Below are 26,366 nucleotides of genomic sequence, written 5' to 3'. Positions count from 1 at the left end.
TGCCCTTTTCAGTTTCATTTCCTTCTTCAATTCAGTCTCCAGGAGAACCTGCTCCAAGTCATGTTTACTAGCACAATGGGACCCAGTTTCATTCATGCAGACTCTGCGTCTCAGTCCTCGCTTTCCTCCACCTAACTAACTGAAAATTATATCTTCCTGAACAATTCTCTTTGCAAAATAAATGTCTTCAATAAAAGGTGCAAGCCATTTGAGGATACTTACATTAAATATATTATTATATTATAAAATACACGGGTATGTTTAAATTCTTTGGGATCGATCACAACAGCTTTGTTTTAGTCTGCTGTCTGTGTTGAATCTGGCAGTTCCATCATGGCCAATGATTTGAATTTACATGACCTTTCATCCTGTTTGTCGGCAGTCCATAGCCATGCACTAGGGTGTCATCTGTGAATTATTTGTGATTCTGTGTGAATGTGGTTCAGCTGGTGAATTTTGACACCTCTTGATTTAAGTAGCAGCCACTTGTGCTATGATACTCAGCTAGGTATTCAGTTTTGAGAAACACGGTTTTCTGTCTGTTTTCTTACTGGATGCTTTCTAAATGCACAAAAGGTTTTTGAGAACACAGGGGTACGAGCACTTATATGGAGTGAATTTTTCTGATTGCTGTGAGTAGGCTTCACAACACATTTTTCACAGCTGTTTTTTAATGAAAATATTAAACAGAACTGTTTTCACACAAAGCAGAAGAAAACTAACATAAATTTAGTCCACATCTATTAATGGCTTTTTTTTCAGCTATTCATTCTGATTTTGTCTTCTGTGTACAGATTTACAAAGTAAATCTGTGCAAATTTTACCCAAGTATGTGGTTTTGCTGCCTAGGTCATTTCCTGCCCTGAATCTGAAAATTTTCTGTGGGTCTGTCTCTCCCTTCCTTAGAAGCTCAACTGTGGAGGGAGGTCTAGGAGAGAAACATTTCTCCCTTGTTTCTGTTGGAGAAACCAGTCTTTGGTGTTACCTAATTTATGTGGTTCAGTTCCTGTGCTTCCTTCTGTATTTGTATTTGTCTAGTTACTCTGTGGACAGTCCTGCTTCTGCATGTTGAGATTGGGCATGCTGGAAGTTAGGCATGTTGGAGTTTCAGGTTGTTCTTGAGATACCCTTATGAAGTATATGTCTTCTGGGAGAAGAAGATTTTTTCCAGGTGGTTAGCATTGGACAGATCCACTGTCTTCTGCTTTAGGTCTAGTGTTTTAGGTATAGGCTGGACTTTCTTGTAAACAAAACCTTTCATTTTCAAATATTGAAGTATTTAAAATGAAAACTTGAAAAATCTGTAGCAGTGAATTTTAGCAGTGAATTCCATTTTATCCATTATGAATGAACTTAAGTGTATCGAAACTGCTTTTTTAATGGGTGAAATATGGGTATATCCTTCCTCCATGTAGAATTTTCCAAATGGAAAATCACATTCTTCTTTCCCTGGAATGACTTTGAGAGTTAGTGGGAAGAAACAAAACCCTAAATAACTCTAAAATAGTATGTCAGTTAAGAGCTGAGAGCAGAGTAGGAAGTAGTGAGACTGAGAGAGAAGATTGTGGAAGACCTGGGTTTTGGGGCTTAGGGGCCAAGTAGGATATTGCTGCATGTGAGTAATGCCTTTAAAGACATGGGTCCCCAAGGAGCATCAAAAGGATCCAGCCAGGGAAACACAAGGAGGGGCTGTGATTGTTCCAAGCTTGGAAGGTTGCCTTCAGAGGAGACCAGGAGAATGTGTACATCTCAAGGTCAGGTAGAAATTGGGCCATAAATGACTACATCTGGTCACAAGCAGTTGGGCATTAACACATCATTCCTGGCTATGGTTTTCTGCCCTATGGCACTGTTGGAGAAGGGAATGTGTGTCCTTGAGCTGACATCTTGGATAATTTGAAAGCCCCCGGTGGGACAAAACAGTATTTCTTTCCAGAGCTTTCTAGCAACTGCAGTGGTTTTCTGCCATCAGGGACTATTCATCATTTTGTCCATGAGAAGCTTTTGTTGTGCAAAATGTCACATCATGAGACTGTTAGGATGTGACGAGATGTCATTTCTCAGGAATACATGTTGGGCTCCACTTCAGCGATTGTAAACCCAGGCCTGAGTAGGTACACAAGATATTCTACTGGGGAGCAACCATCACTGAGGTAACACTGCATAATTCATGGTGGTGGACAAAGGTCTCTTGATAAATGGTCTGTGGAAATCTCTGGGGCATCTGGATGGCAAGGGGCAACCTTCAGCAGGTAGGTGGGTAAGCAGGGAGTAATAAAACAAGAAAAATTGTCACTTTGAACCCTTCCACATGCATTGCAACCTCTGCTTCAGGTTGTGCCAAGACTTTTGGTGTATTCACTTAGATGAGCTTCTCAGACCTGCATCGGCATCTCAGATGTATGGAGGCATTCCCATGAGGAAAGCAGGAGGGGAGCACAGCAGAGTGTGTATAGGTTTTCTGTGCACTTCATGGGGAGATTGTGTCGAGTTTTTGATACAGGAGCATCATTTTTAAGGTGGGAGTGCAGTATTTATCTACCTTATTTAAACACTGTTGATCCAAGCAGGCAGCTTTATTAAAATGAAATCCAAATGGGTGCTTGCAGGTTTGAAAAATGTGTGGATAAAATCTTTTCATGCAAACAGCCAAATGTACAGGTTGCTGAAAACCCAATAGAACATTCTGCCATAGGGTGAATTTCAGGGAAAAAGACAAGCCTGTACTCAGAACTTGCATCCAAGTAACTTTAAAGCAATTTATCTCAGGAAGGAGCTGAGCATGCCAGCTGTTCCTGATGTTATGTTTGCCTGATCTGGTGTGTCAACATGAATTTAAGTGTCTTATTTTAGATGCTCACATATGAAAATTCTAGCTCACTAAAACAAAACCAAGAAGCTCCCTGACCTCTGGAAAAACTTGGCTTGTGTTACTCCAGAGAATGCATGAAAGAATAACTCTTGACATTTGAATAACATTTCTTTCTTCATTAAGTAATATCTTCACAATGAGAAATACTGTAATTAATATGAAATATCATTCATTGTGTTGTGAATGGACTTTGATCTGCTCAGAAAACTCTTTCTTGGTGCTTATGTTATCCCATAGCCTCAGTAGAAGTATGGACTGTGTCCTAGATGAACTCAGCAGCTCTGTTCCCAACCTACTTGTGATGGCTTGAATGAAGTTGCCACAAATCTGGCATGGGAAAGAAGAGGTGATGAAGTTTCCAGCTGAGCTGCTGATGTTCTCAGTGATGCAGCTGGACCAGAGCTGTATGAGTTATATTCCCTCAAAGGTGACTTTGAGGCACAGTGCTTCATCATAAGACTTTCTGCTTATGGCAACTGGCTTCCCCCAATGAGTTGAGCTCAGACTCAAAGCTGGCATTGGTATGTTACTAGAAAAAAAACATTTTGCGTGCATTTCCTTGAATTTGAGGTGACAAGAAAGCTGTTTGGCCAGGAATATTAACAGGGGTATTTTCCATCTATGTTGAGCATTCTCTTAACTTTCATTACCTTTTGAGCAGAAAATACCAGTGGATGAATATCTGATGCCTTCAAAAGTAGTGCAAAACTATCACCACATTCACCAAGGCTAGAATTTCGTACTTGTGGTCAGTCTTTCCCCATGGTTGTTAAATAACAAACAATTGAAGAGAACAATTCACAGAGGAATTGTAGTGTTTATTTATATAACCTCCTTGGTGAGAAATAACAAGTAACATTCTGTAATAATGCGTAGTCTGTCTGCAAATGATGTATGAAACACAGAAAGGTGAACAGTATCTGATATTTTGTTCTCAGGAAATAATGGGACCAGTTGTGGTATGCCCAGCATTTTGCCAATAGGTTTAGGAATGAAATGAATATTGTGTCTCTGCATGAATATTGTATTTCTGCCATGAGCAAATCAGAGTCTCCTAAAGTGAGTCTGTAGGTGCCTTCTGTAGTGCAAAGAGACATCTCTCATTGCACAGCCCTCTTCAGAGCTGTAGAAATAGCCAGTTTTCAAGAAGCAGTAGTTGAATATTACGTAGTCAACAGGATAGGCTGTTAATATTGTGGAAGGTCATTATTGAATGCATATGTCCTTTGATAATGACATCTTTGTTCTGAAAACACACTCTTCTCTTGCGTCATCTTCACAGGTCATTAGAGATGCTGAACATGACTTCTTAGTATGTACTGAGTCTTGAAGGGGCTATGCTCAAGCTGTGCAGTAGCTAAGGAGGAGTTTTCTTGGCTTTCCTTACAGTACCTCCTGTATCGCAAGCAGCTGACTGCTTCAGGGCAGTGAAAAAATGTATAGGGTTGGGTTTTTGTTTCTGTTGTTGTTTGGTTTTGAGGGTTTTTTTTTTGTTTGTTTGGTTTTGGGGGTATTTTTGTGTTTTGGTTTTTTTTTGTTTGGTTTGGGGTTGGATTTTTTTGGGGGTTGGTTGATTTTAATTTTTTTAATTTTATTTTTGCGTAGAGGAATCTAATAGAATTTCTGAAAGGAGCTTTTAGGAGGGCAGGGGAATGGCTATAGCCTGTATCACAGATTTCAGATCTCCTGGGACCCAAGCTCATTCTCCTTCTGTCTTGAGAAATGCTATTCCAATTTTCCCTTCTTCCCTGGTAGTTAGTGTTGAAGCAACAACAGACAGGGGAAGATGTAAGGAGGAGGAGGAGGAACTGATGACCCTTTGATTAATTTATGGAGAACAGCCAGATGCTGTTTCCTGAAAGTGCAATAATTGGCAGAAACTAAGCAAAACAGAGTAAGACAAGGAGTACTTGTTGTTGCTTGTTAGGTGCTTGAGGTGTATCATGGAGGTGCCTTTGAAGCGTCATTGCATCTGGTTGACCTCACAAGCTTCATAGTTCAGAGTGTTTGATTTCATGAGCATTTGGCTATAATCTGTAGTCTCTGATTTTGAAAGTAGGTCCCAGAACATTGTCTGTACTTTTTATTAGCAGAGCTTTGGCATACGTGAGGAGTTTCTTTTTGTGATATCTATCCTGATATGCAGTGCTGCTGTGTCTTCCACATGCATCTGTGTCTGAAGAACAACTGTCACCTCCTGCACAATGTCACTGATGGTTGTGTAGTGAAGTATTTCTTAGAAAACACCACTGCAGTCTTGGACTCCAGTGCCTTCGAAATCATTCTCAAGTATAAATCTTCCATTTGGTTTTGACCTAGACAGCTTTGCACGTTACATGTACCTGAGAAATTTCCTCCCACCTTACCAAGCCTACCAATCATACATCAAATGCATGGGAAGGAGGCTGGTGGGAGTGCTGTCTTCAGGAGGGCTGCTTGGACTTCTTTGTGCTCTTGGTGCAGGAAAACATGGGCATCCTGAGCTTTGGGAAATGTGTGTGAGGGGCAGGGACTTAGAAGAGGTGGTTTCTGCCCACTCCAACTACTCTATTTGTATCTGTCTATCTCACATATTTCCCTGGCACCTATCACCTTGGCAGGTTTCTCAGATGACCATGGCTTTTTTTTTTATCTTCTCTTTTTAATAGTTTGTGACTTCTTTTTAAATCAGTCTTTAATAAAGTTAAGAATTTTTGCACAGGATTTTATAAACATGTGTTATTAAATTTTAAATCTGTTTTGAAAGTGCCTCTATCCTACTCCCTCCTAGTAAAGTGACCTTTTTAAATGGAGGGAAGTGGGTTTAGATGACAGTCATGATAAATGCGGTCATGTTCACTCAATAAAATAAGGCCCAGTGCATTTGAGGATAAATCAGTGAAATGTACAGCCCCACCTGTCTGTCTCCATCATTCATTTCCACTGTCACTTTCACAGTGGCTGATGGATCACAGTTGCTGTAAAATTAGACAGCCTTTAATCTCATTTCATCCTGATTAGCTTCTCCTTACCCTTTCCCTCTAACTCACTGACTGACACGCTAAAAACTCACGCCAGGCTGTGTTTGAGCGTGGCGTACAAACTTCTCTTCAAATACCCTTTTTGTGGGGCAGGCAGGTGTTCCAATGAGTTGAAATAAAAAAATGAGAAGTTAGGATTTGCACACTATTAAAGCCAAACAGCAGACAAAGACTCATATAAAACTAATGAAAGCAGCAACCTGGCCAGACTGTGTGGTGGGCCAAATTCTTTCTGTTACCCCCTGGCAAGCCCAGTGAGTTTGGGAAGATTGCTTCTACCAGATACTGAATTTAGCATGCTCATTGCCATGTAATTTTGACTGTTGTCTATGAAAAGTTAGGTCCTATCTGGGTGTATGTTCACAAGAATCATAGCTTTTAGTGCAAGTTTTCTGTGCTCTCAAGGCATATTTTTTAGCGGGGAAAAAAAAAATTGTTCATTAGTTTTGATTTCTGTGCGCAGCTCCTGATTCCAAAGGGTCAAGGAGAAAGGCTGTGGGGTAGTTGAAGAGTCCCTTCCCTCTTAGATGTCCACAGTGTTGCTCCAACCCCTCTGTTTTGTCCAGCTCCCTTCAGCCCCATGGGTAGATTCATGAGACTAAGAACAGAGTTTTCCCCAAAGCTCTGAGAGAAACAAAGGTCACAGTAAAGGTCTGCAGTGTTTTATTGCAGTCACCTTTCTTTCTGAAGGTCAAATACTACCCTCCTTTCTAAGGCAAGCTTCCTTTTAGCATTTCTGTGAGTTGTGGATGGTAGTTTGGGTCATTTGGGCTCAATCCTGTATTAGTGGGAATGTTGCCATCAATTTCAGTAGGAGCCAGGATTAAGCCATTAGTTTTCAAGGTTTAATTATCATAATAATTACGGGAGTCTTATTGCATACCTTATACGCATGGGAACAGCAGAAAAGCTTAAAGCAGAATTTCTTCCTCTGCTGACCCTGTTTGTGTCAATATGGTGAATAAATAAACACAAATATTTGCAAAAGTGGAAACACAACATGTAAAATATGCATGTGTGCTGCCTGCAGACAGTTTCTTCTATAAATGCTGGAGCTCTCCAGACTGACCAGCTGAAGAGGTTGAGGGTGAAAGCACCAGCTAGGGCCTAATTGGGAACCATATTAGAGCACTGTATTACTTAAAACTTGAAACCCTTACAGACTGATCCTGGGGAGTCTCTTCTTGAGATGAAGGGTCCCAAAAAGCATCTAGGGAAGACAACAAATTTCTCATGGGAGAACAAATTCCTTATTTACTACAAACATCCACAAAAATCAAGAAAAGGTCTATGGTTTTGAGAGAGAAGATTTTAAAACTGGAAAATATCTAAGACTAAAGAGTGAGATAATGATGATATGTCTCAAAAGATAGCAAAAACGGACTTAATTGTTTCATCCTACTGTAGGATTCTCTAGGTAGTATAAAATCTTTTGCAGCGTCTAGTATAGGATTAGTGCCCAGTTAATATAAATTGAATCAGTAACAAATAATCTTAATTAATGAACTTTCACTGTACCTGGCTGTCTAATTTAAGAACTGCTTCACTTACATGACTTGTAAGAGCACAGACTATGAAAAAGATATTCGACCTTTAGTAGAAACTAAAAACATACCTTATTTATTCATCATTGCCTAGGCAAAAACTTCAGTAAGAAGCTTAAATGAGCCCACTTGATCTTTAAGAAAACGTGTCCTAAATAGCAAAGCTGTACGTATTTCTTCTTATTATTATTTGCATATGCTATACTGAACAGCAGCATTCTGAGAAAAATAAAAGATAATAAAACAAATGAAATGAGAGATATATCACCCAAAATAATCCAAGTGTGAGATAGGCTGCCTCTCTTTTTTTTTCTTTTTTTTTTTTTTTTTGGCATTGGCAAAAGAGCACAAAGTAAGAGCTGGCCCTGAGTCATATTGATTTCCCACTGCACTGGTTTCCTAAGTGCTCTGTTGATCCGTGTCAAGCAATAAGTTCCCTGCCTGTACATGCACATCACCTCCCCATTTGTCCTCACCTAGATTTAAGGTGCCCATATGATGAGCTGAACAAGGACATCATTTTTCCTACTGGTGTCACTGGGCCAAAACTACTCTATGTGGTATAGTAACTAATGCTGTATAAGCTTACATTTTCCATATAATATCATTATAGTGGGTATGGCACAATGCAATAATATGTGTGTATTATGTACACATAATCCTTGTTTTTGCAATTTAGCATTTTCAGTGGAAAACGTAAATTGTAAGAAATAGATGTTTGCATCTGTAGCTGGTCCATAGTAATAATGATACCCTCTCCCCCTAAAAAAGGGATATTGCAAACCTAATGCCACAGTTTTGATCTTTGTTAACAAAGGGCTTCCTGATTAGATGAATAGAAGATGTGTGATTGTGCTGCTAATGACATTGTACAGGAAATTAAGCGTATACATTTGGAAAAGGCATTAAATCAGCAGGACCTTAATTTAAAAACTTAAAACTGTATGGAAATGCAGCTTGTTCATTGCTGTGTAATAGAAAGCTACCGAACATACTGACTCTTCTTGTGGAAACATTATCAGCAGAACAAAGCTGGTCTGAGGTTTTTTTAATGTTTTCTAGCATACTAGGATTCCTAGCATCTGCTTATTTTCTGGGAAATATCATGCAACTTCACCCCTTTTTACAAGTTCTTTTTAGATCATCATGTACGGTAATTGGGCAGGTGAGGGAGCACTGAGGGACCAGAATTCCTGTTTTTTTCCTTAATTATTTTCAAGATTGAATTGGTTAAGTTTACTAATAAGTGGCTTTTTCTGCTGCTAAGTCAGTGTTTGCACATGCCTGGGGTGACTCATTTTCATATTATTTTATGCAGATGGTAAAGAGGAAATATTTGATAAAATCAGTGTCCTGAGCTGACAAAGAATTCTTGCTTTGCTTGCAGTTATGCCGTACAACAGTGCCCATCACTGTGTCGTGGAAGTGGAAAACTTCTTGTTCGTGCTGGGAGGAGAAGACCAGTGGAATCCTAATGGTATGTATAGAATACTAAAAGGCAAAGGGAGCATCTGCCTTCCTGTGCCCTCCTGTCTGTCAGGTCAGCTGATGTAGTGATTAGAAGGGGATTTTGAGGACCTTCGGCTAATTGTTGAACCTAGTAAAGGCTACTCTTAGGTATTGATGTAATAAATACCTGGTACTTTAGCATTAGTGTCTGTCATTCATCAGCTCCCACATCCCTTGAGAAATGCCACAGGCAGCAGAACAGACTCTTTCAAGTGCATGCACCAGGCAGCAGCTGTTAAGAATTTTAACCTTCATTTCCAGGCTCCTTCCAGTCATAATATAATAATGCAATTGCAGTAGATGAATGCTTCTTTTCTATTGTCAAACAAGATACTTGCAGCTGAAGTTGTTAATGTGTTAATTATCTAGACTTTGAGATTCTTAAACTGATCCTTTTTTCAGTCTTGTGCAAGAGCTTCTCGTATAGATTATCTGCTGCTACCTTCTTTGATTTGATTACTTCATAAATTTACCGCAAAGAGAAATTAAACAATTTAACAGGCTTCTGAGCAAAGCAAAAGGAAAATACCATGCCTTGCAAAATTCACAGAATTGTCAAGACATTGTTAAAAAGCTTGCACACGAAGAAAGAGTTGTAGTTGTAGCAGTCTGTGTAACAGAGATAATTATGACTGAGAAACCATAAAACAGCTTGCAGGTACACATTTTTACTTTAAAACATGAGAGGATCCAGCTGAAATTACATATACTGCATATATTTTATTGTGAATGCCCCATTTCAGCATCTGCACTAAACCAAATTATAGAAAATTGTTACATCTGTTCACTCCCTAAAACCTGAGACAAACAATGCAGACCACCCTATAAGCATGTTTCTGGTGTAGTTAAGAATATCACTATATGTCTTAGGAGAAAGGCCCCTTAGTTCTATCACTGAATGTCCTTTATTTGAAGCAGAAGACAGCGCAGTATGGCTAATGACAATTTCTTTTAGGATCGTTGGCCACATCCATCCAGTGAGGGCCCCTGTTGTATTTGGTGGTAGCTGTATGGATAAGCAGACCTTGTTCCAGACAGTTTATAATTAAATGGCCATGTCACATGAAGGGTAAAAGAAAAGAAGTATAATTACCCACATTTTGAAGATGTGGAAACTGACTTCCAAGGTGATGGAGAGATGGTAGAAATGGTACATATCTTGCATCTGAGATGGGAGTCAAACAGCTGTTTGTGAAATTAATAGTTCCTAAGGCCTGAGATTACTTAGACCTAGACCAGCTCCTGGGTTGAAGATGTTGCTGAAGACATTTACCAATTTCCCTGTCCTGTGAATACCAATGCTGGTATTTTTTCCATAGAGAAGATAGAAATAAAAAAGGTATGAGCATTGCTATTCTGATCTCCTTATCAAATGAATCTTAGTTGTCACTGATAGTGGACCTGAAATCATAAACTACTTCCTGTGCTATTGCTGGGTGTATTCTTACTTGAAACCACTTTACTCTAAATGTGCAGCTACATGAGGGCAGTTCACACATGCCCACTTGAATTTATGTAAAGGCCCTTGTCTGCTATCCTCAGAGCACAGAAGGGACTTCAGATGGACCTACCTGGAACCATCTTGCCAAGGCTCTACAAAGCTTCTGCTTCAAATGAGAATGCTCCAGGTGCTTTTTCCAGTGTAAAGAATTATCTTGGAGATGGTGGCAATGGAAAGACATCGCTTTAGCCATCAGACTGTCTGGTTCTTGAGAAACTGGGTGGACCCCAAGGAGTGCTCACACCTCCTTCATGCTCCTCTGACTTCCTGACAACCCAAAAAGTATGGGAGACTTTTTTCCTCACTTTTTTACATCCTCCAGTAGCTATGCCTTTCCAATCACAAGGGGTTCTTGCATGAGTCAACACTGATGAAAGCAGGGTACACAACACAGACATGGATTTAAGACTAACCTTTATAACCTTCAGAGCCCATTACCTTCTAGTATGGCTACAGAGCAGAGAACAATATTGCTTCCTTTTGTCCCATCATCCTGGTTTGCTAATCCTGATTTTTGTTCGCTTGTCCCAGGTTCTGTGCTCTGACAGAACAGGTGCATCCTAACATGTGCAATCTCCTGACTGATAAACAAGGCAAAAATATAGGTGGAGTTCTCTCTCAAGCCAAAGTCCAGACTTAAACTGCAGTCAAACCAGCTACACCAGGCAGATTAAGTAGGTCATCAAGTCCTTTTCCTGCAATCACAGGCATCATATAGTCCCATTTTGTAAATTTTCTAAGCAGCATTTGAAAAGCAGTTGGATTTCTAGCCCCCACTACTCCTGTTGGAAAGCTGTTGTTACAGAATCCAATTGTTCTAAATGACTAGGAGACTTATTGTGATAGCCAGTAAAATATATTTTTTGACTGTCTAAATCGCCTTGCTCTCATGCCATGGCTGGCCTTTAGTTTAATAGTTTTTCCCCTCCTGGAGATTTGTTCCTCTAAAGTATTACAGACAGCACTCCTATCTCCTTTCAGCTTTTGTATTTCTAGGTGCAAAAGGCCAAGTTCTTTGTCTTCTGCCATAAAGTAAACTTTCTCTTCTTCCTGTTGGCATAGCAGCTCTTCTCTGTGCCTGTTCTAGTTTGATTTCATCTCCCTTCCTGTGAAGGACCCAGATTTGTACCCTGCATTCTCACTCTAGGCTTACTAAACCCTTCTTCTACCCTGCACTTTACAATCTTCTACATACATGGTGTTTGTCTTGAGTATGTGTATAACACGTGTTAGGCAGCCATATTATAGATTTGTATGATAACAATGAGCAAGCTACAATGAGCACTGAAGTCCCAGTAACTCTGAATGATGCAGTGAATACAGCATCACTAAAACCTAGAAGAAAAATGGAAACTTAAACTTAGGATCAATATTTATATTATTTTGAATTCCTGCTTTTTGAAATACAACTAGATTATTAAATGTCTTAGACAGTAAAAACCTAGAGTCTGTTCAAGCTTGTTGTTACTGTTTTTCTGCTTTTTAAACCTATATCTCTCGATGCCTCTTTTTCTAAATTGTTTGTGTACACTAAAGGAATCCAGATAAGGACCAAAAGCAAAGCCTCACTGCACTAAGCCCAGTGGCAGAATGACCAGTTGCCCTTACAGTATGGGAATCTCACCCTGTGTCTTGAGATGGTGCTGAGATGGTCATGTCTTTGAGTGGTGCTCAGTGTAGTCCTCATTAGGCACCATGCTGGATTTGAAGGGAAATGCTGCATTACTCATCAGTCTTCTGCTTTACCCTCCTCATATAGAACATGCTCATAACATGGCAAGGAAATCAGTTTACTTACTACAGCGGTCAGTGTGGTTTCTTTCTCTGTTTTCTTGTAGAACGTGATCTTAGATTATTATGAATACAAATTCTAGCTTGTATTGTTATTCTTCTCTACAGTCTTGATGGTCTATTTACACATGCTGAAGTAAGTCTGGAATGAAGCAGGCAAAGTGAGCCAATCCTGTAGAGTCTTGTCTGATGCAAAAATATTCACCTTGTAGAATGCCCAGTGACCATTTATAGAACTGTGACATACACAGTTAGGTTATTCTGCTGGCCTGTGAAGCCTCTAATTCAATTTTTTAGTCACCCATACATAAACAAAGGTTTCTGTTTTCAAAATGCTCATCTATTGAAGTCTCAGGTGTTACAGGAAATTGCCATGCACTCTCTTGCTTCAGTTTTCTTGCTTTGGTGTCAATCTGCATGTAAAATAAGGTGAAATCTTAATATCGTGAAGACATGAATACAGTTCTTGGGCTTGACAGCAGGGAGAAGCTAGTTAGCTGGTGTATGTTGCTCATGCTTCATATTTTAGCTAACACAGTTGGAATAAAACTCTTAAGAGTGTATTCCCCCTTCGATGCACATCTGTAATTCCTTCTAACTTACACTGAAAGTACATGGTAGAATAAACCATCTAGTGCAAACACTACATACCCCATGCTGATGGTTGATGCAGCTCCTGGTTATTTGCACAATGGGTTTTTATCATGTTCCACACAGAGATGATGTAAGGAGAAAGAAAAGCATGTGTTCTCCCTTTAATTTTTTTATCTGACAAAATTCTAGTCATAAAAATACCGTGGGGATGCCCTCTTTGGGCAGTAATTTTGTTTGGTGCTGCGATTTATTGTGGCTGTGAAAATACCACAGCGTGTATAAGTAAATTTAAATACATATTTTCAAGATCTTATTACAAAGACCAAGAATAATTGCTATCTGCTTTTACTGCTAGTGACTGCTAATTCAAGCCTTGCAGTGCCCCATTTGTTGAATTATTACTGTACACATAGAGTAATCATATATTGTTGCATAAGGGGGAACCCTTCATAAAAGGTGTCAACTTGTAAAGTATATGTAATATATATTACAATCATGATGTTAAATGCATGAAACAAACAGCTGAGTGTCAAAATAATCTATCTTTACAGGGAAACACAGTACAAACTTTGTTAGCCGATACGATCCCAGGTTTAACAGCTGGATACAACTTCCACCCATGCAAGAGAGGTAAAAACCTGCTACATGTTTTTCAATTTCTGTTTTCTTATCCTAGGAGCAGAGGTTTGGCTTAGTTCTGAGAGTAAGGAGGCCTATAGAAGCATTGAAAACACAGATAAAACTGCATCATGCAGTTGTGTTCCATTTGTCTCCTAATTTTTTAAAACTTTCCAAATTCAGAACTCCAGATGCCAAATCCTGCAGTGCTAACTCATGCAAAATAGCCATGGACTTTATGCAATTACTGGTTGCCTGAGTACGGTCTGAAGGATTTTCCTGAAGTCTCCATAGTGTCCTGTCATGTTCCCTGACTGAAGTGTCATGATGAGTTTGCAGTAAACAAGCAGTAATTATAGTCAGATATCTTAGAGAGTACTGAAATGTTCACATGTTGACTCCATCCTGTTTCACTGCACTAGCTATGAAAAGCTCTCCTGAACTTGTCTCCACTTGTCAGAGGACTCCTAATTCTAGGTGGTCTTTGAGTGAAGTTGCTGTCAGTAAATGCTTATTAGAGTAGCTCATATTTTAATCTTGCTGTGTACCAAAGAGCAAAGGTGGATGTGGACTTGAGCAATGACTCGTAAAGGTGATGTAAACTTAACTGTGGATCCCAAATCCTGCCCTGACAGGAAAAAACCCCTAAATCTGAACAGAATTTTGCATGTTTCATAGGAAGAATCTCAAAGGTAGAAGATCCAAAGTAACAATGTTATTTGAAGAAATTATTCAGTGTCCTTCCTTCAGTTCAACACCCATCTTCTCATGGATCCCATGTACAAAAGATCTCACAGTGTCTCCCTGAAATGCTTTCTTTATTCCATGTCAGCATTACAGTTCTTTTTTTTTGTTGTTGTTGACTGTCTACACTATTCAGGTGTCTGGCAGTCATAAATATATTGAGTTCAGTGCAGCCTTGTGATCCAAGGTGTGTCTTATGAGATGCTTGGAAATATGGCTGCCTTTTCAAATTTCCAGGGGTAGAATGTGCAGAATTTTTGAAGCACCTTTGTTCAAGATTCAGTTTGATTGACCTAAGTCCCTGCTTTGGCAGCACCTAGCCTTCTCCCTCATTCCCACCAACACTGTGGGATAACCTTCACAGCTGTGATTGTTTACTTCAAAACAGAGGGACACCTTCCCCCCCGGTTCAGCTTCCTAGAGTGAGTCACTGCCAGTTTAGGTGCTGGCATGGAGGGAAGAAGAGTTGAGCATCAGATTGGGCATCACCGTGCAAGTCATCCTTGCTGAGCTGGGAGACTGAGTAGGAGATCAACTGGTGTTTGTACGGAGCCTGGACCAGTTCTGTGGAGCCTAATCTGAGTTCTAATTAAGCCTTCTGGGTATCTCCAAGCCACATTCCTGAGGGACATTGGCACTGGCTGAGCAGTTTGGTTTATTTGGCTGACAAACTACAGAAAGCAGAAGTAGGCAGCTGAAGGTTGGAGAAAGCAGGCAGTAGGAATTTTTCCACCTCCACAGTGGCCAGTTGTGTTTCCCTGGAAAACTGTGTGGCAGGTGACTGACTTTGTGCTCTGGTGGAAGCTGCTGCCTTCAGCCAAGAGGCTCAAACTCATCTGTGCCCTGTGCTCCTGTCCGTAATAAACTGTAGTGTATGAACAGCACAGCTCCTTACAGAGGGACTGAAATACAATGGTCCACTCATACATATTCCTTCTGCAAGGGGCTTTGCTATGACAACGTTAGTTGTCACCACTTTTGTTCAGGATACATAGCTCATAGGCTTGCCCGTTGCTTTTCTTTAAAGTCTCCTAAGCATTAGGGCTACTGTTGGAAAAAGGAGATTTTACACTCACTTGATAAAATGTTTTCATTTTTTTTGTTCAGTCCTAATGACTTCCTCAGAGCTGTTGCAGCTTTCAGAACTATGAACTGGCCCAGTTTGTAGAAGATCATACAAATAAGAGAGAACTTTTATGCAGTTTACTTTCCCAGCTCCTTTAGTGAGATAAAGTTCCCCTTAAAGTCTACAGACTATTTTCTCCCTGCTAGGAGTACAGGGTCATGCCCTGTCTCTGCTGGTATAATGCAGGCACCATTGACAAGACAGACTGTTAAATGGGTTTTTCTGAGTCATTATGGTCCATCAAGTCAAAACCTATTTAGGAATTTTAGTCTGAGAATAATTGGCTGGATAGACTATAATAGCTCCTTTGAAATGACTGCCAGGTAAATGTGGGACTCGTTCACAGGCAGTATATTCCCAAGTCAAAAATCTGTATGAAATATTTGATAAGTAAACTTTTATCTCACATGCCAAAATCCATAAATGATTGATTTTACTATGTGAGCTATAAAGAAAAGTCTAATCCCATTATGGATTCAATGTATTTTCTTTAAAGTCAAGTTTGGTTTCTTTTCATTTGAAGAACATCTCAAATATAGATGATTTTGAAAATGTGTACTATTTTCAGGAGTTTGTTGTTAAGAGAACCAGCAAGTGACTCATAAGCTTTGGAAACACACATCTGCCTGATGGCGCCATAACAACTGGAAGGTCCTTGGAGAACAGTTCAGTTAGACTATGATGGCTACTGATGGGGCAGTCATTGTAGCAGTTGTATCTGAACTTGTGGTGCAAGCCTCAGCTGAACACCTCAGTCATAACTGTTGCATTATACCAGCTCAACACAGAGCTTTTCAACGTGTTTCGAGGAAAGCAGCATTTAAAACAAGTTGCTTTTTAGATTTTTTTGTTTGAAGTCCAACAAAAAGCATGGCATTGTGCCAGGTTCTGAAGAAGCACAAGTAGGAAGTGAGCAGGTCAGTGTACTCTCTGAGGCTGAGTGAGCTGAGAAAAGGCACAGAAAAAGATTTTAAAATTCCACATTTTATTTTCGTCTTTGACTGTAATAACAGTAATGTCAACAATTATTAAGATTGTTTATCTTTTAAAAAGCAAAGCATGGACTTTATAAGTGACTCTGAAATCAGGTCCAGATATTGTGACAATCAGTAACAGCACTGGTAACTTTTTAGACCTCAGACTGGCAGTTCTATTTGATGTTCCAGGGCATAAATTCATCGTGCGTTAAAATCATGAGGAAAATCTTCCCTTTTATATGTGTGTACTTGAAAGAAAGAGTTGGTTGTGTTGATGGTTGGTTGAAGGGGTATGAAGGAAAAGCATTTAGGAGACCAGTGAACATTGAATACTTTCAAGTCCTGAAGAAAATCATAAAATTATTGTCTTATTGTCAATATTAATATCCTGATTAGAATGAATAGTGTCTTCTCAGTATTGAGGGGAAAGTTGACATGCAAATACTGCTGTATTACAGTTTAATCTGAATCATATTTTACAGCAGTTTAAAAGTCATCACTTGACAGCATGCCTTTGCACACTGTAACAGCATGCCCTTGCACATTTATCATTGAAAACTAAAAAAAAAAAAAAAAAAAAAAAGCTTAAAATATTTGTGACTGAGGCTACCCAATGAATGTTCACATCCAAGCAGAAGAGGGAAGTATGCTGATGCTTTCATTTTTGCTCCTTACAGTGACACTGTGTGGATGAAACCAGGAGTACATGTACAGAATATCATCAGTGAAATCCTAGTTAGGAGAATAATACATGCAAGTTGTGTCTACCTCTATTTATTAAACCTGAACTAAAAATAATAAGGAAAGGCAAAACATGCCAAGAGCAGTTTGTTAATGGGTTCACCAGAGAAGGTGCACAAGGAGAGATGAGTGGATGTGGGAGCACTGACAACAGGCACCCTCTGGTTTTGTGCCTTGTGGTTGCTGGACACAGGAGGGTTGAAACATGTATACCTGCCTATGCAGGTTCTCTTACATCTAATAGGAGGTGACCTCTGCAGCTTTTCCTACTTTTGGGGCAGTTGTGGGCTGTGTTGCCTCAGGCCCATCACATATTCTCAAGAAAGATTATACACACTTGATTGCCTGTAACACCTATAGACTCTGTCAAATTAGAGTGAAATCAGTCAGCAGGATTTTTTTTTAGAAGACAACAGTAGGCAGACATGGGTACATGTATGGTGTAATCAAATTAGCTTTGTTTCCATAGAATATCAGGTTAAAAACATAGATGCACAATTTGCTGCCTGACCATGCGAAGCAAAATATGCCATCAGCTTCTATCTGCCCACTGACAGATAAATTAAATGGTCTTTTAAAATTCATCAGTTGCTCTGGAGACACTTGCCAGTATTCCTGTCCTCCTATTTCCATGGCTTTTTAAGAAGTCTTCCCTGTGGTGGAGCTCCCAGCCCCACTCTGAAAGTGGTTCCAGGGTGAAAGCAAAGAAGTAAATAGGTGTTCAGTGACCCTGGCTGGTGAGGAGCTCTGTCAGGTGGGCACCAAATCCAAAAAACAAGGTCAGAAACCAGCAGTGATGCATCAAAACTGTTTCCTGAGTGCCCAGCCAGCCTTGCTGTTTCCATGGCTGTATCTCTTGGTGTCCGCCTGACTTCTTTTCCAACTTACAAACCACCAGCCAGTCTCAGACACTTTTGACTAAGAGGGAGATTTCTCCAAAATGTTAAAGGATGCTACCAATTTTGTGAAAATAGGTAGCTGTGCAAAAGAGCAAGGTCTTATTCCTGCCTTGACTGAAGGAAATGCTCCTGAACATGCCTATTCAGATATCAGGTTAGGGACAGGGCACACCAGACTTTGCTAGCTCACCTGGTCATGGGATGGCTCTCAGGAAGCTTGGGAAGGATTTGGGCATACCAAAGCTGTTCACTGAGAATGCTGTGCTCTATGTGTTCCACTGCTCATCCAAATGCTTTGCAGTGGTCCTCAGGTTCAAGTCCTTGATAGTGCAGGTGACCATCAAGGCCCCAAGATTTAGTGCATGATTCAGGAGTAAAATATGCAGCTGCTCCCAGATTCAAATTAAGGCATCTGGGCAGGAACCAGAGTGCATTGAATCAGCCACAGGGCAGAGTTTGGCAAGCTACAGCCACACTCCAGAGTGCCTGCTTTGCAGGAGCTGTCAGAGCTACGTTATGCTGTGTCTGGCCTGCCTGCTCATTTCTGGGATTCCACGTCATTCTGGTTTCACCCAGGAGAAAATTTTATGCTGGGGACTGATGACTCCTGTCATTCAATATTTTGTACAGCTCTTCATCCTAGCCCAGCTGTGTTCTTTTGCAATTTTCTTTCTCATGCTATTGCAGCTTGAAATTAAAGGTCTCTACTCTAGCAAACCTTCCTGCTGCTGAGTGATCCAGGGAGCTTTCCGAGAGTGGATTGTACCAGCCAAGGTCTCTCAAAATCATCTACTTCTCAATTTTTACTTCAGCAACAAACACTCACCATTAATTTTGGAGCTACAAGGAATACAAACTAATATATGCTTAACAGTCCTGACCAGAAAATTTAATTCTTCTCCTACACACCTGAGTTGCATGTAAAAGCAGACAGGTGGCTAAAACTTTTCTCAGGGTTAGTTGGATAGAGACAGACCTTGTTTGAGTTAAAGGGTGGAAATGTAGTGTTGTAGCTAGCATAAGGAAAGTTGTTCTATTTGAAGTACTGCAGAAGGAAGAAAAAAATAATTGAAGAAAAATTTTGATGATGTGGTTCTCTTAGTAAATTGGGAACAATGACCCTTGAAGGACCATAAAGAAAGTGAATGTCAAGATAATTTATTATTGTTACATTATCTACCTAATTTTTCACTGTCTTACCGAGTTGTTACATCCCTTACAAGGTAATGCCCCATATATTAATGAGCACCTTTTTATCTTTCTGGGTGTGAAAAGGAAACAAACGGCTTTGAAAAGGGGTATTTTCTGGCAGTTTTATATGTGCCTAATTGTTTTGACACAAAAAATGAAGTATTTTTTTGATGTGGAGTATTGTGTATCTGATTAGCAAAGCAGCCATAGTATCTAGGATGGCTGTAAGCATGTGAAGGTCCTGGACACTTCTCTCTGATAAAGCATTTGAAGGAGCAGCTCCCTTAGTTCAGGGAGTCAGCTGGAGAGGGGAAAGAAATGTTTGACACAGCTAATTGGTTTGTTGTTGGCTTGTTTTGTTCTGTTCTGCGCTGTCCTCCAGAAGAGCCAGTTTCTACGCCTGCCGCCTTGACAAGAACTTGTATGTCATCGGTGGAAGAAACGAAACTGGCTACTTGTCCAGCGTCGAGTGCTACAACCTGGAGACAAACGAGTGGCGTTACGTGTCTTCCTTACCACAACCCCTGGCAGCCCACGCAGGAGCCGTTCACAATGGCAAGATATATATTTCAGGCCAGTGTCTTGAATAATTCCTGCTGTATGACAAGAAAACCAACCCAAAACCACTATTAAAAAAAAAAAAAATTGCAGAACCCCAAAACCAGAGAGCCAAATTCCTGCTGCAGCACAATGTCTTTATTTATATTAATTAACTGATGTGTATTTACTTTGCAGGAGGTGTCCACAATGGAGAATACGTCCCCTGGCTGTACTGCTATGACCCTGTGATGGACGTCTGGGCCCGGAAACAGGACATGAACACAAAACGAGCAATCCACACTCTGGCTGTAATGAATGATCGACTGTATGCAATTGGAGGAAACCATTTGAAAGGTCACATTTTTAACAGCGAAAAAGTATCTCAGTGTCCCACATCTCTGATAAAGAACATTTTCGTTAGACATTCACTGTTAAATACATTAAAAGCCAAGCAACACAATTTAACAGGACACTTGAGCCAGCAATTTTAAAAATATTTTATGCAAATTATTTTAAAATTATAGCAGTACATTAAATATATGAGTAATGAATGCTTTTGATAATAAAAATGGGAGCTTCCATTACTCAAAGGCATGGACAATTTGTCATTACCAAGAATTCAATGAAACAAACAGATTATTCTTTGACCCGAAAGTACCAGCAATATTTTCCTCTGTAAATCATTTTCTAAAATGTGCAGTTAAAGAGAGCTTTATTCAGAGCAACACACAAAAGTGAGCTCCTGATTTAATGAAGAGGGAAAAAAAGGCAAACTTCCAACCATTAAATATTAGGACTAGGTTCTTCAAATCCCTTTTTAGTATTAAATGTAGCTTGTTTATTATAATTCTTTTTAGAGGTCTCTTGTTTTCATCTTTTAAAAAGGTCTCATATTAAAATAACTATTGCTTAGGCATCTGGTATTTTTATCTTAATACCTGTATTTCATTGCTGTTAAAGATGCTTCTTAATCCAGCCACCTAGACAAAAGGCACGCCTTCTGCTCCTTAGTCCCCTAATAATATTTGATAGTTTATATTTACTTTTTTCTTTTTCTCCTTTAATGTTAAAAAAAAGCAGAAAAACGGCCAACAACAAAAGAGAAAATCATGATATAGAAGAAAAAGTAAAAAAATGTGTTAACTGCCAGTAAGACCAGGTCATTTCTGACTCCGGACCCCAGGTCCCCATGACACTGTAAAGCCACATGCTGCTTTTGGAGTTCCGAGTGTCTGTGGAGCATGCAGGGACAAAGTCTCAGATGTTCATTTTCCCTGATAAATACCACTGGTGCACAAACCCCTGCAGGCAGGTTCTGTGCTGCCGTGCCTCCACTCCCCAGCTGCAGCTGGGATGGGTGGATGGGACCCTGTAAGGTGAAGAGGGCAAAAGCTGCTTGCACATGGACACCTGCAGATTTTGTAGGTTTCAGTGCTTCACAGTGTTGGTTTTTCCTCCTACAAAAGTAAAAGCTACCACAGCTCTCCTCAAGCTAAAGCACACGTGTTAGGTTGTAGAGGCTTGAATTGCTTCTATTCTGCCACCTTATTTTTTTTTTCCACACAGCTTCACTTACTTCTTATATGCCTTGCATTTTTGCCTCTACAACTCTTGTCCAGGGTGCCTTTGTTATGCTTGGACTGCTCACTGTTGTGAGAGGTATTTGACATCCAGGCTTCTGGAAAGATGCGGCTATCTGCTAAAAGGACTTTTTGGGGAAAAAAAATGGTTTCTCCTATGCAGTGAAACAAAAGGAAGAACTGCAAGGACAGGGAGGAGGAAGGGACTGAAGTGTGGATGAAATGTTACAAATTCTCCACCTGCAGGGAATAGCAGGGCTCCATGGCAAAGCCCTCCTTTGTGAACTGTGTAGTAGTGTTAGCTGTGCATTTACCACATCACAGCTAGTCATGTGCATACTGCAGTTTGTTACAGAGCTTTTGACAGGTTCTGGGTGCACAGCAGTGGCCTTTATATGGCCCCTTGAAAACCCTGAAGGAGCAAATAATTATTTCATATTATTAAGAATTATTTAATATTATTTCATACTCATTCCAGACATAAATAATATTCGATCAAGCAGCTCCCTTGTGAAGTGCCGATATCACCGAATACCCTTTTTACAGAAAATCTTCTCTTTGCTGTCATACCTTGAAAAGACGATAGAAGGGTTAAGAAAAGCACTTCAGCATATTAAGAAAGTCATACTTTTACGGCAGTGCTCTGATAAAGAAGGTAGTTTGAAATAGGGAATGGCCTAAATATTAGAGCACTAACCAAGACCCCTGTGTTCAATGTCTATGTTCAGCTCATTTAATTCATATTAACTGATACAGCTTGAGAATCTGGAGCTGAAACCCCTGTGCCCTTTGGTGATCAAGCAGCAGCAGTGGCTTGGAGCATTTTTTGGCCTACCAAGGAAAAATGGGACCATCATTTTTATGGTTACTTTTTTTGTTGTTGCCTTAAAGACTTTACCCCAGCTGTGTGCTTTAGGATACACCTTAAATCAGCTGGAAAATTTAAACTGGTCCTGCACATCATGTCCATCATGCTAAGCACTTAATTCCTCTAGAACCAAGTGGCATCAGTTGTCTTTAGCTCTCCCTGGACTTGTTAGACATTGATTTCTGAGCAAAATTCAATCTGTTCAATTTTGAATAGATTGGAACTGCTGAATTTTGAGAAAGACTGCCAGGACAGTTTTTTCCTACATGTTCAAGCTTCTATTAGCACTGATAGACAAGGAAGAATTCTGTTTGAATCTGCTTGTGTTACTGATAGATTATTACTGAGTGCTTCCTGATGTGGTCAGGTTTTACATAAATTCACGATTTGTAGAAGACTGTAGAACTAATGGTAAAAACCTTCAACAGATTTATTTGAACAGAAATAACGAAGCATTAATGTTACAGAATTTGGCTTAACTGTATATGAAAATATTCTCTAGAAAAATGTTTAACAATTATGTTATAATTTTAATAACGTTATTGTAATTTAATAGATTACTGTTACTGTAATTTAATAAATTTAACAGTAAAATAAGTAATAAAACAGTATGTTTTAACACATGTTCTCTTTTCTTAATGCCCTCATCCAGGTTTCTCCCATCTCGATGTAATGCTTGTGGAATGCTACGATCCAAAAGGTGACCAGTGGAATATCCTTCAGACTCCTATTCTGGAGGGTCGCAGTGGCCCTGGCTGCGCAGTCCTTGATGACAGTATTTACCTTGTAGGAGGCTACAGCTGGAGTATGGTGTGTACCTGCTTTCTACAGTCATCTTTCTATTCCTTCTGAGTTCTTGTGGCCAGCCTGTATAGTGTGGAGAGGAGAGGAGAGGAGAGGAGAGGAGAGGAGAGGAGAGGAGAGGAGAGGAGAGGAGAGGAGAGGAGAGGAGAGGAGAGGAGAGGAGAGGAGAGGAGAGGAGAGGAGAGGAGAGGAGAGGAGAGGAGAGGAGAGGAGAGGAGAGGAGAGGAGAGGAGAGGAGAGGAGAGGAGAGGAGAGGAGAGGAGAGGAGAGGAGAGGAGAATTAGCTACAGGAGCAGGTTCGGGTTGGTTTTCAGCTCGTGGAGAACATGGAGTGTTTTTTCATCTTTGTACTTCTCTATTTAGGTAAGTTAATATTACACTCTGTTCACCAATATGGAATTTAAAAATCAGAAGGAATTTTGATTGATGGGATTGATGGGACTATATGCTTATAGCTCTGCTTATGAAGTGCTTTTAAAGGAGACCAATTTTCAGAGGCTGGGTGCTGAAAAACCAAAAAAACCTCTTGAAGAGCTTCTAAGTTAGAGTGACCCCAAGTCACTTTCAAGTATTTTTAGAGCTGATGTGTGACTTGGATTTTACCAAAGCCATATTTAAATATATGATATTTTGTTCTACTACAGGGAGCCTACAAATCTTCTACTATTTGCTACAGTCCTGAGAAAGGGACTTGGACAGAACTGGAAGGTGATGTTGCGGAGCCCCTTGCAGGACCCGCGTGTTCGACTGTGGTATTGCCGGCCTGCGTTCCGTACAACAAGTGATGGGCCAGGAGCACTGACACGAACACTGAGTGCATTTGGGAAAATAATGACGGGTGACGTAAATATTTTATTAGAACAGAATTCCTGGTAAAACAAAGCTACCGTAATTGACCCCTCATTCCATGTTTATGCTTTAGGAGCAAACTAAAAGAAAAGAAAAACCAAGCGTTGTCCCATCTCAGATAGGTGCCGGTGTCTTATGAAGCAAGAAGCTAAAACACACCGAACATTACATGCTGACAGACTGCCATTTCAGACTGATTTAAACTTTTCCTGCTGCAGAGACACTCCTCACATCAAATTTAACTAAAAAAAAATAAAAGGCTAACTGTTCAAATAGAGCCTGAAGAGACAAGATCAGTATTGTGCATTGTATCTACCTGCATGTGATCTGTGTTGAAGTCATGAGGATGTTGTTTTCATGAATGTTTCAGAATTCAGATAGTGAAAAGCTCACACTGCATTGCAGAATTGTCTCCTCCTCTGTAATCCTAAACTACAACTACTTCATATGCTCTGCAAGCAACACAGCATCAGAAGATTATAAAAGGTAAAGAAATATCATTCAGTTTTTGCACAGCTTGGCAACTAATACACTCTGCCTTCAAAGTCCCCATGTGCAAGTGCAGCAGAAAGCAGACTACAATGAAAGCTATGCTTTACAGAGCACTTCTTGCAATAGCATCTTAGGGATTAGGATCGAATTCTTCTAATCACACTTGTGTAAAGTCAGAGTCATTTCACTGAAATCACATGGAATGACTGGTTCTACATTAGTAATAACAGAATTTGGATCCTACAGCTTAAAATCTGGCTTTGTAAAGTAAGTTATTTCTATGACCACTTAATGAAGCACCAGAAACCTTATTCCTTTTCGCTAGATATCAGCATCTGTGCAAGTTCTTTCCAAAGACAAGAAGACTGCATTTAATCATAAATTTATTGCTTTGGACTCTGAAATGCTTATGCACATTTTTGGGGAGACACTGGTAAGTAGTTAAAGTAGTCCTGTGTGGTTGATCTTAACTGAGAGAGTTTTACTATTGATCCAAAGTAATATAAGGCTAGACTGTCCACTGCCTTATAGCCTGTGTAATTATTCACACACTGTAAAGCGAGTTCAGAATTCTCCCACACGGGACCAGTAGCATTTGGACTTGCTTCATGAAGTCATAGTTGCTTGCACAAATCAGACTGTCTCTGTGTTAAGCTTATGTCTTTCTGTCCTGACTTTGCAAAAGCAGTGACAAAATCTGAGCCTGATTCTTCACCACCTTGCAATTAACAGACATAATCATCTGCACCTCATTAAAGTATGTGCATAGTTATTCCACTGTGGTTTACTAGTCCTGCATCCATTACTCTCAGGATCATCCTCTTTACTGGTGTAAACTGACATTTCCTCCATTGAAGCCAATGGATGTACTTTATGTCAGCTAAATATCTGGCCTTTAATTTGCCTAGTTGAAGCTGGCTGCACCACATAAAAGGCAAAGGACACTCTGATCCTGCATTTTCAGCCCTACACATATCTTTCACAACAGGTCTTAATGCTAGTGCATTACGCAAGGAGCAGGCAGCTACTGGAGGTTGGTTTCTGCTGCAGAGGCAACAGATGGGATAAAGAGTTCATTATTTGCTTTGCAAAATAGAAAAAGGGTGAATGTACACAGAAATTACACTATATATTGATGCTTGAGAGCAATATAAACAATGGAGAGCAAATGGGACTGTTTCTCTCTGGCATCAGTCCAATTTTATTGCAACTCCCTTGCTTGCAGCAGAATTACACAACTTGTAAAATTGGAGTAATGCAGTAAAGACTGGTACCACACAAATGCAAAATCCAATTGATGAGGTAGCTGCATGCCTGGAAAAAAAATATTAAACAAAATAATTATCTGAAGATGCTAATATTTGAATGTGTCCTTGGGGAGTTTTCCAGTGAGCATCACTAAGGAACTCATAAAGGTGGAGTGTATATCCTGAAATCTCAATCCATTTCTCCTACATAGTGCAATCTTAGTTGGTTTTGTATTTATTTATATTGTTCAGATCCAAGGGATCCCTTGTAAAATATATTTGGTGCAATCATGACTTTTTTTCCTTTCCTGTTGAAAATATATAGATATAAATATATATTAAAAAGGAAACTGTTAAGATACTAAATGAGGAAACCTTGTATGACATTTGAAAGGTCTGCCACTGAACACGGACTGTCACCTGTCTCAACTAAAATGTACCATTTTTAAAGGACACTTCTTGTCCTTTTAAATGGTTCCTCTTTTTTTACCAAGATAATTTGAAGATTTATGAGGACTGTATCTAAACCTTTCTACCTATCAGGAAGGCATGACCAAGGAGAAAATGTTAACTAAATAAGTCACACAAAGAATGTAAATTTTGTACAGTACTAGACTGTGTAAATGAAGCTTGCTTGTAGGGGGGAAACTTTAAATAAAACTTTATGTACTAATTCAACTGTCTGCCATATTCCTACTTATAAAGTGTATGTATAAATAATATCTACATTAAATTCTTTGGAACTTTTTTTATCATGTAGACGTGTGAACTTCCTTTATTTTCTGGTGTTACATAACAGCCTCATTGTTTTCCAAGTGTCATTACTCAGTGCTTGTCAGTGCAGTGACTGCAGTAAAAC

The 26,366-nt window shown here is 39.7% G+C and overlaps 1 protein-coding gene across 1 annotated transcript in view; it reads left to right on the top strand.

Moving 5' to 3' along the window:
• KLHL14 (kelch like family member 14) overlaps window positions 1–23,704 on the top strand; it is a 56,396-nt gene extending 32,692 nt beyond the window's left edge. Inside the window, exons 3-8 of the mRNA XM_062501446.1 lie at window positions 8,824–8,913; window positions 13,383–13,461; window positions 19,510–19,700; window positions 19,863–20,021; window positions 22,768–22,925; window positions 23,564–23,704. Of these exons, the coding sequence (XP_062357430.1) occupies window positions 8,824–8,913; window positions 13,383–13,461; window positions 19,510–19,700; window positions 19,863–20,021; window positions 22,768–22,925; window positions 23,564–23,704 (818 nt within the window). The remainder of the gene's footprint in view (window positions 1–8,823; window positions 8,914–13,382; window positions 13,462–19,509; window positions 19,701–19,862; window positions 20,022–22,767; window positions 22,926–23,563) is intronic.
• Window positions 23,705–26,366: the final 2,662 nt, after the last annotated feature.

The sequence above is a fragment of the Cinclus cinclus genome, chromosome 1 (assembly GCF_963662255.1).
Source record: "Cinclus cinclus chromosome 1, bCinCin1.1, whole genome shotgun sequence".
In the NCBI taxonomy this organism is placed as follows: Eukaryota; Metazoa; Chordata; class Aves; order Passeriformes; family Cinclidae; genus Cinclus; species Cinclus cinclus.
This window is presented reverse-complemented; position numbering and strand designations above follow the sequence as displayed.